General features: G+C 43.1%; 1 protein-coding gene across 1 annotated transcript in view; it reads right to left on the reverse strand.

The window, feature by feature from the left end:
- SPOCK3 (SPARC (osteonectin), cwcv and kazal like domains proteoglycan 3) overlaps positions 1-19,625 on the reverse strand; it is a 1,207,618-nt gene that overhangs the window by 842,876 nt on the left and 345,117 nt on the right. The window contains exon 2 of the mRNA XM_086962399.1: positions 18,306-18,351. Coding sequence (XP_086818525.1) covers positions 18,306-18,351 — 46 coding nt within the window. The remainder of the gene's footprint in view (positions 1-18,305; positions 18,352-19,625) is intronic.

The following is a 19,625-nucleotide window of genomic DNA, read 5'->3' on the forward strand; positions in this document are numbered from 1 at the left end:
ATTCGATTTTAATGCTATCCTATTCGATATTTTTGTAGTCTATATTCTGTCCAGTCGATATTCTGTCCATTCTATATTTTTTATCAATATTAATGCAAATCGATAATAACAACTCGATATTTTGACTGCATGCCAACTAGGATACGTGTATCATTGATCCAAATGCTAATTTACTCCATCAAGTGATTAGAAAACATGTTGACAAGAAGATCTCAATGGGAGAATCTATCTATAATCTTGCAGATTGGTCCAGTCATCTAGGAAAACAACAGAAGTTGATGGGTGCAATAGTTGCTAATGTCTGAGCCTTTAGCACTAATTCTGTCTACTGCGCCACTACAATTGGGGAGCAATCATATGTCCGTCAGGCTTGGCCCTACTTCAACAATAATTCTCCCACTGGAACTGCTGGCCGCACTCCTCTCTGAACTGGAATAAAAGCATCCCTAGACTGGTTTCAGCCTTGGTGGTCGTGACCAGTGAGGCACAGCTTGGATTCTGAAGCGCAGTATACTCTTCCGGGCACTCCCATCACTTTGGTTTAGTCCTATCACCCGCATGGGAATTAATACATCTACTTTCGGTATTTAGTTCCAAAGAACATACCTAAAAAGGAGATTTAAAATGTAGGCTTGCCTTAAGGGTGCACTTCTTTAAGTTCTTAGTCAGACCATCAGGGCCAAAAGTATTGGAGGCATTACTTAGTCTTAAGAGTTGTCACTTTATCTACAGAAACTTTACTATTGAGTGATTTGACAGACAAAGTCTGGAAGATTATTGGGTTTACCCTTTACTATTACATGATTGTCTATCATTCTCCACTCTCTTGATGCCATCTATCAGAGCTGATCAATTGGCTTATTGCTCAAACACTGTTTCGCAGCTTCCTAGCCCTAAACCCTTTTGCCATTGTTTAGGTGAATCAGCTGCAGCTTGTATGCAAGTTGCTTTTCTTACAGTGACAGTTGAGGAGGCAGCTGAATACCCCGGACAGATACCCCCCTTAGTCAACGTGATTGGGGTTTGGAGTTTCTGCCTATGGGTAATTGGAGTAAGAGTGGCCATGACCAGATGTGGCGGTGGGGAAAAGTTGGCAGTGAATGGGTGAATACATCTTCAGGGTGCATGTGGGCTGTAATGGAAATCAGAGAGACATCCCAGTACTTCATCTTAGTGTGGGGACAGCAAGGGAATCCCATCTTTTAATCATTCTTTCCCCACCAAACACCTGGGTAGGGCTACCTTCACATTACAGATAGACAAAAAACCTCAAAGCTACTTTCCATGGTGCCACCTTCTCTGTCTTATCCGTGATCATACCTATACACTTCTAACGGAGGAGCATAGCCCAGGGTCAGACTCTCCTGCAAGGCAGATTTTTGGAGTAGTGGCAGTATTTAATCTGTGCATCCGACATGGTGCAAAAGAATGGGCACGTCCTCAACTTAATAAATATACAGAAAAATTTACAATATTCTATCACAGGAAAAAGATTTTCTCAGGCAGAAGTTGTTCAAAACTAATCAGTTATTAAGCGCTATCTGAATATCTCTGAAAGAACACAATATATTAAATGAACAAAAATCCATCACCTGTTATTTGAAGTGCTTCCTCAAACTGCTGTACACACCTTTGCACATGAAATAACAAGTTACCTTTTCATTATCGTTTACATTTGCTGCTTGAAGGGATAACTTTAAAAAAAATAGTATTGCTCTTATGGTGTCACAACTCTGTGGAAAGTTAATTCACCAGCAAAAGTGCTCCAAGCAGGTCTATCTGTATTAGCTGAAGTGTATATTTCGTTGTCTAAAGTAGCAAGGCGCCATGGACTTGAATTGTACCGTTACTACAATAAAACCAGTCTCCTGAAAACAGCTACCAGGCCAGTATTCGGGGAGCCCCGGTGGTGCCAGGGTGTTTAACGTTTGAAGCAATTGCACGGACATATAATGTTTTCTTATCATTGCACTTTCTAGAGTAAACGTTATTTGTAGCTAATATGAGTGGCACAAGTAGGAGGGACCTTGGAGTAATTCTAGTGCTTATTCGCTTGTTTGTTTGGCTGTTTGCTGGTGGGTCTCATTTGAAACAACTCCATCCATGGGAAAGAGTTAATAGAAGAGATCATTTGTTACATCAGCATTAACCATGATAATGACATCCTTTTTTTGGTCTGTGCTGACAGCGTAGCCGTCACCAGACAATTATGTGAGCATAATTAAATCGGGGCTTTGGCTCCTCCCACAAGTTAGGAGTCAGAAGTACATGTTTTGATTGGGTGGAAGTTGTGTGCTTCCACAAAAAGTGCTTGCCCTCCACAAAGCTGTGATCATTTTGTTTATTTATCCATCTACCTAAGCTTGACTTTTCAGGGGCACACACATGATATGGGAATGCTATTAAAGTGTTATGGACAATTTATGATGTTTTCCTCTGTCAGCATTGAACTATGTGGATTCTTAAGTCTAGCATGTCTTTGAAACTGTTACCTGACCTTTTGACCTACACCAATATTATTCTAGAGTTCTTAGCATCCACACAAATACATATCACTCACCAGACAATTATGTGAGCATAATTAAATAGGGGCTTTGGCTCCTCCCTCAAGTTAGAAGTCAGTAGTACATGTTTTGATTGGGTAGAAGTTGTGTGCTTCCACAAAAATAGTGCTTGCCTTCCACACAACTGTGTTCATTTTCTTTATTTATCCATCTACCTAAGCTTGAATTTTCAGGGGGACACACATGATACTGGAATGCTATTAAAGTGTCTTGGACAATTTATGATGTTTTCCTCTGTCAGCATTGAACTATGTCGATTATTATGTCTTGCATGTAATTGAAACTGTTACCTGACCTTTTAACCTACACCAAAATTCTTCTAGAGTTCTTAACATTTACACAAATACTTATCAATCCCCTGAAATTTCGAGGAGGCAAGATGGCGACCGTTGGGGTCGCATGAGCTAGCTGCTCCTGCCGGACCTCACGGACATCGGCGTCCAACCACTGATGTAGGGGCAGGAAAAGGCACTTAAAGTCGTCGCGTCATCTGCCACTCGGTGTGGGAGCTCAAAAGTTGCTCAAAAGCTGAAGGAAAATTACTTTTAAACCTATCTTTAACCTGAACGCTGATGTGCTCACCTTTGGTTGCAGTGTTGATTGAAGCCGGAGCTGGATCACGGAGACTGCAGCAGCTGCGGTGGAAGCTGGGGGTGGGTCTTGCAAGACGGCACACCTGCTGCAGTCGGACAACAGGAGCTGGCGTCTCTGACAGAAATGTGGCGTTTACTCACAAAATGCCCCCAAAAGGTCGGAGGGGCCGTGGACAGGGGGGCACCGGAGTTGAGATGCAGGGCGAGCCGGAAAACTCGGGTGTGGACAGCGTAATTACACCAACGCGAACTACCGCTGGAGCACCAAAAATACCGAGTGCAGTGAAGGATAACACCCGAGGGGAGGCTCGGGTTAAAGACACTGAGAGAGCTGGGAAAGGCAATTCTCGCTTGAAGGAGAAGGAGAAGGAGAGTGCAGCACAGGAGGCGTCCAAGACTTCAAAGACAACTAAAGGTATTTCTGAGCTGTTTAGTTCAATGAAAAGTAAAGAGGCTTTAAAAGCAACTAAGACTGTTTTGGCTTCAGACCCGGTTATAGAGTCCGTGCCTATTGAATCTGTAGAATCTTTAATTGAGCCAATGGAAAACAGGTTGGGGCTGCAAGTAATTTCTGATAGCTTGGAGCTCAGTGATGCACATTTACCTGAAGTCGATGAAGAGGTGGACGGGGAGATTGAAGAGAATGTGACAGAGACAATAGAGAAAGACCCTAAAGTGGAGGCGATCTCAAATGAGAATTCACTTGCTATCTCTCCCCAGGCTAAGTACATAGAAAGTACAGACTCAGCTGACTTTTATTCTCTTTCAGAGCATTCTGTGTCATCTACCGAAGATCTAGCACAGCAATATGCTATGCAGATGAGTATGGTCGAAGGAAGCCTCAACAGTAGCTATGAGGCTGAAGAGCAAGAGTTTGAGCACGCGGAAGGCCATACAGTACGTAGACTGCGTTTGACAGAGGAGGGAGAAATTATGCAGGGAGATAAATATCGCAGAGGGGCCGCATCTTCTTCTGGAGAAGAGCAAACTGAGGACATTTCACTTGACCTTATTTACAAGACTATGATGCTGCATAGAGAGGAACATAGGCAGGACAGCTTAAGAGTTCAGAACTCATGTAAAAAACTTCAAAACTCTGTTAGACGCTTGGCAAAATCGCATTCAGAGTTTCTGGAAAGAGTAACTGAAGCTGAAGTGCGCATATCTACGTTGGAAGATGAGGTAACGCAATAGAAGAAGATATTAGCTACACAGCTTGCTAATAAAGACGAGAGCAATTGGAAAGTTATTGAGTTAGAGAATCGATCTTGCAGGAATAACTTGCGGTTCTTACAAATTCCAGAAGGAAAGGAGGGGTCAGATCCTAGAGGGTTCATTGTTGAGCTTTTGAAAAAATCATTTCCAGACTCTGCAAGATGGGACTGGAATCGGGAAGTGGAAAGAGCACATTGGTTTCCTTTTAATATTAGATCAAACCATTCGGATCAGCGCAACCAAAAACCAAGAGCTATATTAGTGGCATTTAATAGTTTTTTGGCACGAGGGGAAATATTTATGAAAGCATGACCAGACAAGAAGATTAAAGCTCTTGATTGTGAATACTTTGTACGCCCCGATCTCTGTAAACAGACTGTGGATTTGAGATGGCAATTGCGTCAACGTATACCTGTTTTTCAATCTAAGGGAGCTCAAGCCTATTTAACGTTCCCTGCAAAAATGAAAGTTGTACATAGAGAACGTACTCACTATTTCATGACAGCACTTGCCGCTAAGAGTTTTCTGGACACAATGTAATTAGGTCAATTGAAATGAGCATACAACAACTCCAATGTTTCTAGACTCATTTTGACTATGGTACTCTTGGTTTGTTTTATGTTTATGGCAAAGGCCTCTCTTCAGTGGGTTGGCGTGTAAGACTTTTTTTTTCTTGAGTTTAATCAAAATAAATAATATGTCCGCGGGCGAAGGCAGGTAGATGGGGGCAAGCTTGCATCAACAGGACCATAAGTCCAAAAGCCTCAGTAAAGGGTTGGGGGGGAGGTGGGCACTTGGGTGGGGGGATGCACGGGTGGTACACTGGGGGGGTGTAGGGGGAAACGTGGGGAAAAAAAGTTCTTGATTACAGCGAACTGCATACTGAGAATTTTACTTATGATTTTGTTATAGTGTGGAATATTCAGCACTTCAATGTTTTTTATTGGTATGATTTACCTTGGTCACTGATTCTATATCGATTTTTACGACTGAAGGGGAAGAAGGGGAAGAATATTTCTTGGGTTACCTTGGTAGAATCGAAGTAAATGATAAATGGCATCCAAACGATTAAAAATGTGCTCTTTAAATGTCTCTGGCTTGAATAATGTGATAAAAATACAGAAAGTCGCTGCTGAACTAAGATATATAGCACCACACATAGTATGCTTGCAAGAGACTCACATACCCTGGTCAAACAGAGGGGTTTTAAAAGGAACTTGGATTTTCGCTTGTGACTGCAACAGGACAAACTAGCTTGATACGGGGCGTGGCCATTATGTGTAAGGTTAATAATGTAGCATCAGGCAGAACACTGGCCGATAAAAAAGGAAGATGGGCAATTGCTGAATTTAATGTGGATGGTAAAACATTGACGTTATGCAACATCTATGGTGCGAACTTAGACGATCCAGATCCCTTAGCTGAGATAAATTTGGAATTAACTACCTGGCCTCAGCCTATATTGATTTGTGGGGATATGAATATTAATTTGACTAATACTTCTTTGAAGGATGGGTTCGCCAAGTATAACGGTCGTAAACCAAAAGTTTATAAGGCTTTATCAAATTTTGTGCAAGACCATGGGTTGGTGGACGTTTGGGGGTACATAAGACCACAAGATAGTGGATATACGTTTTATTCTTATCCTCACAAAAATTGGTTAGACTTGATTACTTTTTTGCCCCTGTATCAGTAATTCAAGGGGCGATAATTTCTGTATACCCCAGAATTTCATCAGATCACTCTCCGATATTGCTGGAAATTGGTATGGCGCTAATTAAACCTAGACAATCTAGCTTTACATTTGACAGAAAATTGGTTCTCAATAATGATTTTAGAGATCATATTAGGAAGTGGATCAAATTATTTTTTGAAGAGAATAAGGGATCCAGTTTGCAGGCTATAATCTGGGACACTTTTAAAGCTGGATTTCGGGGAGAATGTATCAGCTTTTCCTGTAAGAGTAAAAAAAAGTGAGACAGGAGTTAGATAGATTATATTCGCAACTAATTCAATCCGAAATATTGCTAATGCAGGGGATAGTTAATACGGGGAGTGATTTAACCATACTGGAGGATAATGTGGCTAAGGACAGAGCGAAAGTATTAGCATTTTGGGCTGAAGAAAATGCAAGGAGATACCTCAAATCTAAGATGGATAAACATGAATTTGGAGAGGCAATTGGGAAAAAATTGGCGACTCAATTACGTATAAAAGAATCAGCCAGAAATATTGTTCATATGTTAGATTCCGCTGGGGTGGCACAATCGGAACCACAAGAGATACTTAAGGTTTTTCAACAATTTTATTCTGAGTTATATTAAGGACCCGTTGATGATGGATCAAACTGGAATGTAATATTAGAAGTAGGCTTAAAAAGGGCTGATTCTATAGAATCACAGTGGCTAGAGGAAACGATCACAGAGGAGGAGGTGGAAATGGAAGTTAAAAGTCTAGCAAATAGAAAAGCTGCAGGCCCTGACAGAATACCCAGTGAAGTGTATGTACATTTTTAACCAGATATTAAAGAGGAACTATTAAAAATTATGCGAGATGCTCAGCTGGGATATCCACCAAAAACGTGGGCAGAAGCCACCATTGGAGTTGTTTGTAAAAAGGGTAAATCACCAGAGCTAGTAGGGTCTTATCGACCGATATCATTGATAAATGCAGACAATAAAATATATTCTAAAATATTAGCCAATCGGTTGACTGACTGCATGACCTCCTTAGTCCCATACCATCAACATGGATTCATTCCCACAAGGGGGATGGTAGAGCATGTCAACAAAGTTATTTCTTTATTCGACATTGCCTCTGTGAAAAAGAATGATTTAGCGCTGAGTCTGCTAGACGCAGAAAAAGCGTTTGACCGTGTGCAATGGGGAAATTTGTGGGAACTAATGAAAAAAATGGGATTTGGGCCAAACTTTATAGGCGCAATTCAATCTTTATATTTACACCCTAAGGCAAAGATCTCTGTTATGGGTTTACTTTCGGACAAAGTTAAAATTACACGCGGTACACGACAAGGATGTCCCTGCTCCCCCCTTTTATTTGCCCTTTACATAAACCCCCTTATAGAGTGATTGAGTCGGAATATGTTGGTTCCCCCCTACACAGTCCAGGATTATTATTTCTCAGTTTTTGCCTATGCTGACAATATCGCAGTGGTAACAACTAAACCTGAAACTGCAATACAAGAAATTGAACGGCTGGCAAAGGTATTTGGCACAATAACTGGATATAAACTGAATGAGCCAAAAACCCAAATTCTTTGCTCTGAGACGATCATATGGCAAGATAGTAGGGTGGTTAAAGAAGTAACGTATTTAGGTATTTTGATAAGGGCAAATATGACAGAACTAGTACAAGTAAACTAATTTCTAATTTAAAACATTTATAGAGCGCAGCGTGCACCGAACGGTTTCTTGGCGCTAGTGGAGGGTATTGGCTACAGAGACAAAGTAAGAACCAGTGGTAGAGCCGGGAAGGGAGGTTACACAAGGAAGGCCTGTTTAAAAAGAAACGTTTTTAGTTCCTTACGGAAGGATACATAATGGGTAGCCGCATGAAGGTGGTCTGGGAGGGAGTTCCAGAAATTGGGGGCTAAGGTAGAAAAGTTAGACCCACCCCACTTTTTGCGTCTGAAACGTGGGATTTGAAGGAGGGACTTGGAGGAGGAACGAAGTTCTCTGGGGGGAACGTATTCTTTTATTAATGAGGAAATAAAGGCGGGGGCGGTGCCTTGACGGGCCTGGAAAACCATGCAGGCGGTTTTAAACAGGGAACGTTCCTTGACAGGGAGCCAATGGAGCTCCCTGAGGAGGAGTGTGGAGTGGTGGTAGCGTGGGAGACCAAAAACCAACCGGGCAGCTTGGTTTTGGACCATCTGAAGCCTCCTTAGACTGTATGCTGGTATGCCATTGTAGAGGGCGTTGGCATAGTCCAGCCGTGATATCACTAGAGTGGCCATGATCATTTTGAGTGCCTGGGGGGAAAAGAACGAGCGACAGTGCGGATAGTTCGGAGGGTGAGGAAGCAGGAGGAAACTACAGAGCTGATTTGAGAGTGAAGGGTGAGCTGATTATTCATTTTGACCCCCAGTGTTTTGACAGTGGTAGAAGGAGTGGGGGCGTGGCCAAGGGTTGGGGGCCAGAAGAGAGAGTTCCAGGGACTGGAAGAACCCCCGGTAAGAACCAACTCGGTTTTATCCGGGTTCAACTTGAGATGGTTGTGGTTCATCTAGTCCCTGATGAATGTCATGGTGTACTGGAAGCTAGAGACAGAGAGGGGAGAGGAGGATAAGTCAAAGATGAGCTGGAGGTCATCCGCGTAATTGTACACGGTGACCTCCAGCTGCTGAAGAGCGAAAATGAGGGGAAAGATGTAAAGATTGAAAAGTAGGGGAGACAAGGAAGAGCCCTGGGGGACACCACACGTGACGGGGAGTGGGGTGGTTGTGAAGTCTCCTAGCCGGACCGCCTGGGTGCGGTCCCTCAGATAGGAGGAAAGCCACACCAGGGCTCCCTCAATTCCAGCCGCCTTGACACGGGACAGTAAGATGGTATGGTCTACCGTGTCAAATGCGGCGGAGAGATCGAGGAGTACCAGCGCCTGGTGTTTGTTGTGATCCATACCCTTCCTGAGGTTGTCCAGGACTGATACCACGACTGAATCAGTCGAGTGCCTAGGTCGAAAGCCAGCCTGGCAGGAAGCCAGTCCCCCATTGGCCTCTACGTGGGTGCTGAATACCGCAGTGACATAGAGCTCCAGCACCTTGCCCAGGTAGGGCAGCAGGGAAATGGGGCGGTAGTTGGCTGAGATGGATGGGTCGGCGTCAGGCTTCTTTAAAATGGGCACTATGGTGGCTGATTTGAGCGCAGGGGTCACTACTCCCTGCGCTAGGGAGCTGTTAAGGAAGGTAATGGGGGGTTCAGGACAAGAGGAGTAGATTTGTTGCAGGATTCGCGCCGGACAGATGTCTGCCGGAGAACCTGACTTTACTTTGGGGAGTATCTCCAGGAATACCTCTTCAGTGAGGGGAGGGATGGAGGTGAGAAGGTTTTGAATAGTAGGAGGAGAAGGATCAACAAAGGCAGACGAGGGGGGGGGGGATGTTGGCCTTAATGGTAGCGATCTTGTCGAGAAAGTAAGTATTTAATTGGTTGCATAGAGGCTGGGATGGGGGGATTTGAGGTGAAGCTCTATCGGAGTAGGCCAGGTCCTGCACTATGCCGAAGATCTCCCTGGGTTTATTTTCAGCAGACATTATTTTTGTTGAAAAATAAGAGGTTTTGGCGGCGAGGATTGCGGTCTTGTAATCGGCGAGTGATGAAAGATAAAGGGTTTTGAGTGAGGGACAGTAATTTTTTCTCCAGTGCCTTTCTGCCTGTCGAACGGACAGTTTTAGATCTTTTAGGTGGTCATTAAACCACCTATTAGACTCCTTGGGTCGCCGGATGGAAATGCGGCGCAGGGGAGCCACTGAGTCACAACCTCTAGCCAACCAAGCATTGATAGGCTTGAGAGTCGGACGGAAGACCAGAGAGGGTCGGGGTAGAGTTCCGAAGGTGAGAAGTCAGTGTGGGAAAATCAACTCTGTTCCAATTCCGCGCCCAGGTATTTTTGGCATGGGGGACTTTGGATACCAGGTTGAGAGAGATGGAGAAAGAAATAAGAGCATGATCGGACCAAGGACAGGGGGAAACCGTCACCGGGGAGACTGGAAGGTTGAGGGACCAGACCTGGTCGAGTATATGACCATGAGAGTGAGTGGGGACAGAGATGTGTGACACAAAATTCAGAGATGTAAGAGACTCAGTGAATTCTTTCGAGGCAGTGCACTCAGAAGGGTCCGAGGGCCAGTAATTGACATCCCCTAGTACCAAGACCGATGCATAGTTGACCACCATGTTGGCCAGTAGGTCTTGGAATGCCGGCAAGAACAGAGGCGAAGACTGGGGAGGGCGGTACATTAGGAGACAGGTGATGGGGGGGGAGAAGGCGAGGGAGCGGACTGTAAGGAATTCAGTGGAAGGAATGGGGGGAGAGGGGATGGTTTGAAAATTTAGTTCCGACCGAGCGATTATCGCCACACCACCGCCAACCCTGCCTGCCGGACGATCGGCGCGTAAGGCCACGTAGGAGGGGGGGAGGGTAGCCAAGAGAACGGGAAGGGAGGAATCACAGAACCAGGTTTCGGTCAAGAGCAGTAAGTCAGGCTTCTCAGAATCGAGCAGGACAAAGAGCTCATGATGGTGCTTGACCGCTGACCTGGTGTTAAGTAAGAGAATAGATAGTGACGGAGTAGGGGGAAGAGGGTCGGGTGGGGGAGGGCATTGTGGGGGAGAGGCGGGCAGGGAGGACGGCAGTGTAGGAGTGGAAGAAGGGACAAGCCCTAGTGAGATAATGTGCCTACGGACGGAATCTGAGAGTGGCCAATGGCCTTGGAGGGTGGTAAGCTCCTCAGAGGAGTATGAGATAAAATTGGCATGGAGTCGTGCCCCTAGCCCCGTCCGGCCGCGGACGGGCACAGACGGGCTTGCCTTAGGCGCGCCTTCGGCGCGCAAACGGCGCGCCCGCTGCGCACGTCCGCTGCACGTTCTGTAGATGCACATTTGATATAGGAGGCCTCAAGGGCGGGAAGGGGGCGTGGCCTAGCGGTGGGCGTGGCCAGCGGCGATGGACGCCGGTGTGAGGGGTCACGTGAGCGCTAGATCCGCTCCATGATGCCCTAAAGTGCAAGAGTGCTTTTACAGGATTCAAAGTACAGTTTTAAAAATCAGCAAAGCTCAATTAAGAAACAAACAGCGTCTACCCCCGGCTTTTCGCCTCAGGGGACAACCCAACCGAGCGCTTGCAAACCGGCGCTTATGAAGGGCGGGAAGGGGGTGTGGCCTAGTGGTGGGCGTGGCCAGTGGCGATGGACGCCGGTGTGAGGGGTCACGTGAGCGCTAGATCCGCTCTGTGATGCCCTAAAGTGCAAGAGTGCTTTTACAGGATTCAAAGTACAGTTTTAAAAATCAGCAAAGCTCAATTAAGAAACAAACAGCGTCTACCCCCAGCTTTTCGCCTCAGGGGACAACCCAACCGAGCGCTTGCAAACCGGCGCTTATGAAGGGCGGGAAGGGGGCGTGGCCTAGCGGTGGGCGTGGCCAGCGGCGATGGACGCCGGTGTGAGGGGTCACGTGAGCGCTAGATCCGCTCCGTGATGCCCTAAAGTGCAAGAGTGCTTTTACAGGATTCAAAGTACAGTTTTAAAAATCAGCAAAGCTCAATTAAGAAACAAACAGCGTCTACCCCCGGCTTTTCGCCTCAGGGGACAACCCAACCGAGCGCTTGCAAACCGGCGCTTATGAAGGGCGGGAAGGGGCGTGGCCTAGCGGTGGGCGTGGCCAGCGGCGATGGACGCCGGTGTGAGGGGTCACGTGAGCGCTAGATCCGCTCCGTGATGCCCTAAAGTGCAAAAGTGCTTTTACAGAATTCAAAGTACAGTTTTAAAAATCAGCAAAGCTCAATTAAGAAACAAACAGCGTCTACCCCCGGCTTTTCGCCTCAGGGGACAACCCAACCGAGCACTTGCATACCGGCGCTTATGAAGGGCGGGAAGGGGGCGTGGCCTAGCGGTGGGCGTGGCCAGCGGCGATGAACGCCGGTGTGAGGGGTCACGTGAGCGCTAGATCCACTCCGTGATGCCCTAAAGTGCAAGAGTGCTTTTACAGGATTCAAAGTACAGTTTTAAAAATCAGCAAAGCTCAATTAAGAAACAAACAGCGTCTACCCCCGGCTTTTCGCCTCAGGGGACAACCCTGGAATGCGTTAATGGCAAAAATTACATCATCCCTGGATAGATGGGAGAGGCTATATTTAACTATTATTGGTCGATCAAATGTTATAAAAATGAATATATTACCAAATGTTTTATATCTTTTCAGGTCTATACCTTTAGAAATTACTAAAGACAAAATACAGGCATTGCAGTCCAAATGTGGGAAATTCATATGGAGCCCGGGAAGACCCAGAAGGGCAATGAATTACATGACTTTACCGTATTTAAGGGGAGGGATGGGGGTTCCCGATTTTTTTTCCTATTATGTAACCTGTTTTTTGTTAAAAATGAGGGTCCTGATTACTGGAGAGCAAGAAGCTGAAGCAGCTAACGCTCCGAATATTTTTGATATACAGCTTGGGGCAGATGCAAAGCACATCTTAGTCAAAGAGATTGATGGGAGTTATTACAAACGAACAAGGGCTAAGGTAACCCTGGGTGCATTTAAGGTCTGGAAATGGTTTACAAAAACAATGGGGATAGCAAGAGTATCATATTATACCCCGCTTGATGCACATAGGATCTTACCTGGGATTTTTTCTGATGTAATGATTGTAAAATGGCAACAGAAGGGTATCAAACTCTTAGGATATATGGTGAATGAGAACGGGATTTGTAAATCCTTCAAAAGATCAAGGATAAATATTCACTGCCCAGATGGTATTTTTTCAAATACTTACAAATTCGGGACTATTTAAATCGAAGGGGTATGAATTTAACTCAACATAAAGCTATTGAAGGAATTCGTAGATCGGTAAAAATTGGAGTGATATATCAATTCTTGGTCTCAGTTAAGAAGGATGACATGGAGAAAGTTAAGTTGAAATGGAGAGATTCCCTTGGAGATTTAGAGATAGAGGTCGAGGACCTTTTAATACTGTCAAAAGAGGCGTTAATGTCTGCAAACTTGAAAGCCCAGTTTTTTTTCAACGCTATATGATTTATATTATACTTCTAAGCGAATGGCAAAATGGGGAGCTGGAAACGAAGGCAAATGCTTCCGGTGTGGGGATAATGATTCTGGGGCGACACATATTTTTTACAGTTGTGTTAAGTTACAGGGTTTTATTGGCCATTTGGAAAAGTTTCTTTCTTTGGTGATTAAAACAACGGTTGTTATCTCCCCAGCAATGATGTTATTAGGCAAAATTCAAAAAGACAACTCATCGGAAGCACTCTTTCAATATCGGCATTTCATTTTTTTGCAATGACTGTCGCACGCCTATGCATAGCCACGAAGTGGTTACAGGAAAAACCACCTGACTTTCATCAATGGCGTGCTAAAATGTTAAGTCTATACAATTTGGAGTGGAGTTTATTTTCAATCAAAGGACTAAGGAAAAAAAGACTGGGTTTAAAAATTTGGAGTGCATTTCGGGACTATTATGAATCTTGAGTTTTTTTTTCTTCCACTTGAATGTATATATATTTATATTTCTTTTTCTTTAAGTGATATGTATTATTAACTTTGTTTCTGTTGGCAGTTTGGCTGTACAAGAACAACAACAAAAAAAATACTTATCAATCCCCATACTATTCACTTGCTTCACATTATTATGCAGCATTCCTATAAGACCAGACCTACTGCATTGCAAATGCTTGTTTTATCAGAAGACTTTATAGACTGTACATCTATGATAGGAAAAATTCATGACTGTAAGAGTGAAATAATAAATGTACATGTTCTCTCCCTTCTTATCTTTTGCTCAAGTGAACTGAACAGCATATTTGTTTTATAACTGAAGCTACACACGTTATCACGTTTTGCAAGTACAGCCTAGGTTATTGTTCTTTCCAAATTACACATCTTAATACATTGAGAGCATCTACTGCCAGAATACTGAGTCTAAAATACTCTGCGATAAAAATAATGTAGCTACCATATCAACTGCAAAAATATTGTAAATCTAAATATATCCTGTTTAGTATAGATGTTCTGCACTAAACTCAACATTAGCATTTACAGCCCAGCAGCCCACAGGTCAGCACAACATACAAGAGGAGTTCAATGGTGGTTCCTCCTGGCAGCATAACAGTTCTTTTTGGCAAAGTACAGTCTGGAAAGCCAGCAGAGTCTGGTTAAAAGTCCTATGCAATGTCTCCAATCATGGGGTCACAGCCCCTGTGTATATACTGCAAAAATATGTGTTCTAGGGGCACTTCAAACACTTTTCAGAAGCACAAAACCCCCATTCAAGTCCAAGCCCTGCCTCCAGACACACTACAGGGGGCCAGGGACAGCTTTGTATAAGGCAGGCTAATCCCTATTCAGGTGCAGGTGCAACGCCACCCACCAATCTAAATGCAGACCAGGTGTATTCAGGTGGAAGGTAAACTCCTCCCACCACTCTAAATGCAACCAAGGTCTATTCAGACCAGGGCTGAGTCACCCAGGAAAGGCAGGACACACCTCAACCCCCCTTGTGACTGTCTAGAGTGAATGTACATCCCCTCTCTTTTGTTAGTCTAAACCAGATGGTGAATACACACCCAGGCAGGACACAAAGACTCATAAGCACACTGAAATGCCCACTTCTAAAAGTGACATTTCTAAACTATTAATGACAAATCCGATTTCACAAATAAACAGGGTTTATCACTACTATTCCAAACATACCAAACATGGTCACACTTCCACTTTCATATCAGAAATTACCACTGAAGCACATATCAGGCAATCCCGAATGCAAACCTATGAAATGAGCAGCCTCACAGCAGTTAGAAGCCAAATATGCTGCTGGTTCCCCAAGCATATTTGATGTGGCGAGTGTGTGGAGGGGTAGTAAACCCCTAAATATCCAACAATCCAGTTCTCCTGTATCTCACGTCCACTCAACAAAAAAAGGGAGACAGGCTGGCACTCATATGCAATTAAAGCATGTTTTATTACATGTATTTCAGAGCAATCAGCTCCTTGTTCATGGGTCAGGTTACGTTTCCTCCAATGTACATTTAATAAACCATGTGATTCCTTATCCACCCAACATAAAGCTCAGGCTCTCCTGTTGGTGCATGTTCTTAGTAAAATGTTTCAGCCATTTTAACACACTAGTTTCTATAATGTGATTCCCCATACAATTCCATACGCTCTGCAATGTTTATAGTCACGATTATTCAAATCTTTCTACAATGGTATCAATTTCATAATTGTCAAGTCCTGTGCGGAACAATGCCTCTCATGTTGCATTCAATTGGAGTGTCCTTAGTTACACTACTCATTCCTCTGAATGTGCAAATATGGATCCTTGAGCGAGGTACCTGCTCGCATTGTTATACTGCCTTTTAAATCAAAGAACTCCGTAAATAATCCATAACAATTTTCCCAATTGGTTTCCCTTGTTACACATTACATTTATTAAAGGCACTGTGCTACCAGAACCACATCATGGTTAACATGAATGATAAACCATATGTGAGCCCAGTAGGGCCTGACTGAGGAATCATTTCATGATATTTGCATAGTATGTATAAGCCCACTGGGGCAGGATAAAGGTTACAAGATAGTATTTGGAAATACAAATGGTTTATCATGGATCAACTATTGTACATTCAGAGGCATGGGAGCCTTGACAATATACTAACTTGTCAAAGTGGGTTTGATCTTAAAAGTAGAAATTCCATATTGTTGCTTATACCTCTCTTTCTTCACAGATTTATAATTGAAAGACATTATATGGACTTGTTTCTTGCATCAACAACCTTGCAAGAAGGTAAATAATTGTGTATATGAAACAATACACTACGTGCCAGTGCCAACCTTTATTCGTAATCTATCTGTGATTACTTTACAGAAAGTTTGAAATGAAGGCATGGACCTTAGCTTGTGCTTGCAAAAAAAAACTTTGCCTCAACGGTCGCTTCCTTACGACCCATATGCCGTTTACTGACGTTAACTTTTCTAATTACAGCACAGATTTAAAATGTACACATTTTTCTCCCTTGCTATAAGGGAGAATATATATATCTATAAGCTGCTGCAGGTCTTGAATAATGAGTGATTGGAGTTGTAAAACGCTCGGTTACTACGAGAGTGATTCTAAGTCAACAGCCTCGGGGGGGGGGGGGGGTCCAAACCCCTTTTAATCTTGAACTGATACGTTTTCAGTTATTTACTGAAAAGCTTTTTATCTGAGATACATCTAAGGGACAAGGGGAGTTCGCTCCAATGTTTGGCTACCAGAACATAACAGGCAGATCCGCCCCTTTCTTTATTTCGTTTGGTACAAGGGATGGACAGTAGATGGGCCTCATTCAGACCTAAGGGGTCTTTTAGGGCAGTATGGGGTCATCCTGTCACGTAAATATTTGGCCCTGTTTTATAGAATGCTGAGTGCAGCACTGCAAATGCTTTTAAAAATAACTATTTCCTTAATAGGAAGCCAGTGAAGCTGGTTGTGATACCTGGAGATTGAGGAATATTTCGGGAGGTTGAAGAGAAGGCAGACTGCCATGTTTTGTACCTTTTGAAGCCTTTGCATGAGGTAATCTATGATACCAATGTGCAATATGTTGACATAATCAAGTATAGAAAGGATCAGTGCCTGAACCATTGTTTTCTTGGCTTCCCATGGTAGAAATTAAAGAAATGTCTTTAGCATCTTCAGTATCCAGCATGCAGTTCTGACCACTGCTGAAATCTAGGCTTTAACGGATATATTTGTATCAATAAGAACTCCTAAGTTTCTAGCCACTTTGGCCAGGAGGGGGGTGCGCAGTACAACTGGCTGGCCAGTACCCTGACCAAACGGGCAGGGGACCTTGTCTCAACCACAAAAATGCTCTCTTTCATCCCTTGTCCTTCCTTGTTTTTCTTGTTTTTAGCACATCTCACAAATTAAGAAAAAACCTCCAGGGGCATGACTCTCTTTTTCCTGTAAAAGAGTATGACTATTTTTCAAAAGGGCGTCATTTAAACTGTATATTGGTAATGCAGTTGTGTAATAAAAATGTATACTGATTTTCTAGCCTTGAACAAGCCCCAGGCTCACACTTTGTATGGGGTGAAACACGTTAGCTAATGATTGCCAAGGTTAAAAAATCCATACTATTAGGAACCAGATTTTGTTCAAAGATGTCACGTGTGGGAAAACATGAGAATTCACTACATAGCAAGCACCGACACGCTTATAAAAGTTGTGATATAATTGTGTTTGATTTTCTGACATTCTACAAAAAGGAATACACCATACTTTTTTGTAATTAAAACATTATTTTTTACTTTTTCATGGTATGACCAAACTAATGTCATTGTGCTTTTGACTTTATTTGGAATCTTCATATTAGGCAGAGATTTAATCTTATGGAAAAGAGTTACTTAGAACAGGACTTGTAGGGAAAAGATGCCAAAGGAGGATTATGAGCAGCACATCTACTGAGGAGGCACTTGGCAAAACTAAAACCAAATGATTTTGGGACTTATACCTGGTGAAGGGTCAGTGTAGAGCTTTCTTACACTGGCTACGAGCAGAAAGTGATGGACAGGTACAGCACATCAACATGTACTACTAGCCTAAACAGATCTGGTGAGATCCAACCCCAGAAAAGTGATCCCACGATTTAGAAATACCATCAGAACTGAAGATTATCATATCTAGAACTTGAATAGAGTAGTCAGAGTGTCACATGTAAGGAAAGATGATCAAACGAAAATATTTGGAGAAGATGAAAATATGTTAGGAGATGTGAAGCACAGCAATAAATTGAAAGGTGTAAATCAAGGAAAAGAAAAAAGTCTGGTACAAGCGAAATTTGTGGAGCAGATAAAAATTAGAAAGGTTTGTATTATATTGAAACTAGAGACTGGACAAAAGAAAAAAGAAATGCAGTAAGAATTCATGTGCCAATTGTGGTTGGCATGTAATTTTGTAAACGTTTAATTACAGTGTTTACGTTGTGAGAAGAAACCTGTTATTTCCTTAGAGAAAATGTTAATGTTTACAGAGGGAATTGTGTGATATCTGAATAATAGGCAGAGGTGTAACTTTTCGGTGAAGAGCGACATCAAACAGATTGAGTTTTTCTCGTTTGTATTTTAGAACAGTAGCAATATAAACTTTGCCTCAGCTTTAAATCAAAGACAGTTTCAAATGTGCGTCGGCTTACCTTGATCGAAGGGCTTTCCCGGTCCCCATGTGCGGAAGTAATCGTCCTGAAGGAAAGAACATGCACATTAGTTTGAGCGCAGGTAGCACTTGCTGTCTGATTTATTATAATACTTTTACCTCTCTTGCACCCAGATCTTATAAATAATAAAGCATATACTCAAGGCTGTGAATCCAGGGTACCCATTACACCCAGCTTTTATTTGTGAGGACATGCTCCTGCCAATACAGAGCAAAGAATAGTTCCTTTGCAAAACGCAACAGATTTCAGCAGTAATTAGCAGTGTTTCATATTTTTTGTTTAATGTTAATATAAAGTCTGATTATCCTGATGATTACTTTGGATACATAGACGAGGTAGGAAACCATACTGGATATCCAGGCCAACAAATTGCAAGATTCCAGCGACATAAAATCTTGGTTATGTTTCGTGGTGACATATGTGTTATGCGTTTTTAGCAAAAAAAGAGAGAGGTAAGGTAACATCCTAGAGACAGCAGCACTGTGCTATACAATGCTACACAATTAATGTGTTTGTAGGCAGAAGGTTCAAGCATTCTCTCCCTAAGTGAAGTCTGTCTCACATTTCAACACACTGATCTCCTCTCCCTCTGCCCCAAACTCGAGAAGCTAATACCAGATGCAGGTCTTTCTCTTTTCAGTCTGTAAGTGAATGAAACAATCTCCCAGTGACCACACATGCTACACAACCGCCAGCAGCATCTAGGAAAGTGGTAGACAACCACTGTTGTCTACCTCAATTGCTAGGTATATTAGCAAAATGAAACCACAGGTGCTATTTGTTGCGGTTTACAAAATAATAACATAAAACAGAACAATACAAATTAAAGCAACTCGATGCAAAGTACAAACTGCAAGCAAGAGGACACATTAAACATAACACAGTTCCAAGATGCAGCTGGAATAAACTGACTTGCTCTCAACAATAGTTAACGAAATTTTCAGAAACCAATATTACCCTGCTCATAAAAAGGAAGTTCATCACGAACTGCTACTCCTGATCACTACTTTAAGGGGAGTCAAATGGAGTACAATACACTCCTGTTACTCTCTCGATTTCAACATGCAAATGCTGATGGAAAATATGAAAATGGAAGGGGACAATGTGAGAGAAGAGCAAGAGAAGGGTGGTCTTTAGAAGGACTTGCAGACTGAGTAAGTGTGGTGACATTTTTGTGCAGAGGAGATGACACATTTGGTAGGTACTTTTGAAGATGATGTGAAGCTCTTGGAACGAATGGCTCTATGTGGATGTAATACTGAGATGATTTTCGCCATGGAGAAGGGATATTGCATGTTC

This window comes from Lissotriton vulgaris, chromosome 3_1 (assembly GCF_964263255.1).
Source record: "Lissotriton vulgaris chromosome 3_1, aLisVul1.2, whole genome shotgun sequence".
In the NCBI taxonomy this organism is placed as follows: Eukaryota; Metazoa; Chordata; class Amphibia; order Caudata; family Salamandridae; genus Lissotriton; species Lissotriton vulgaris.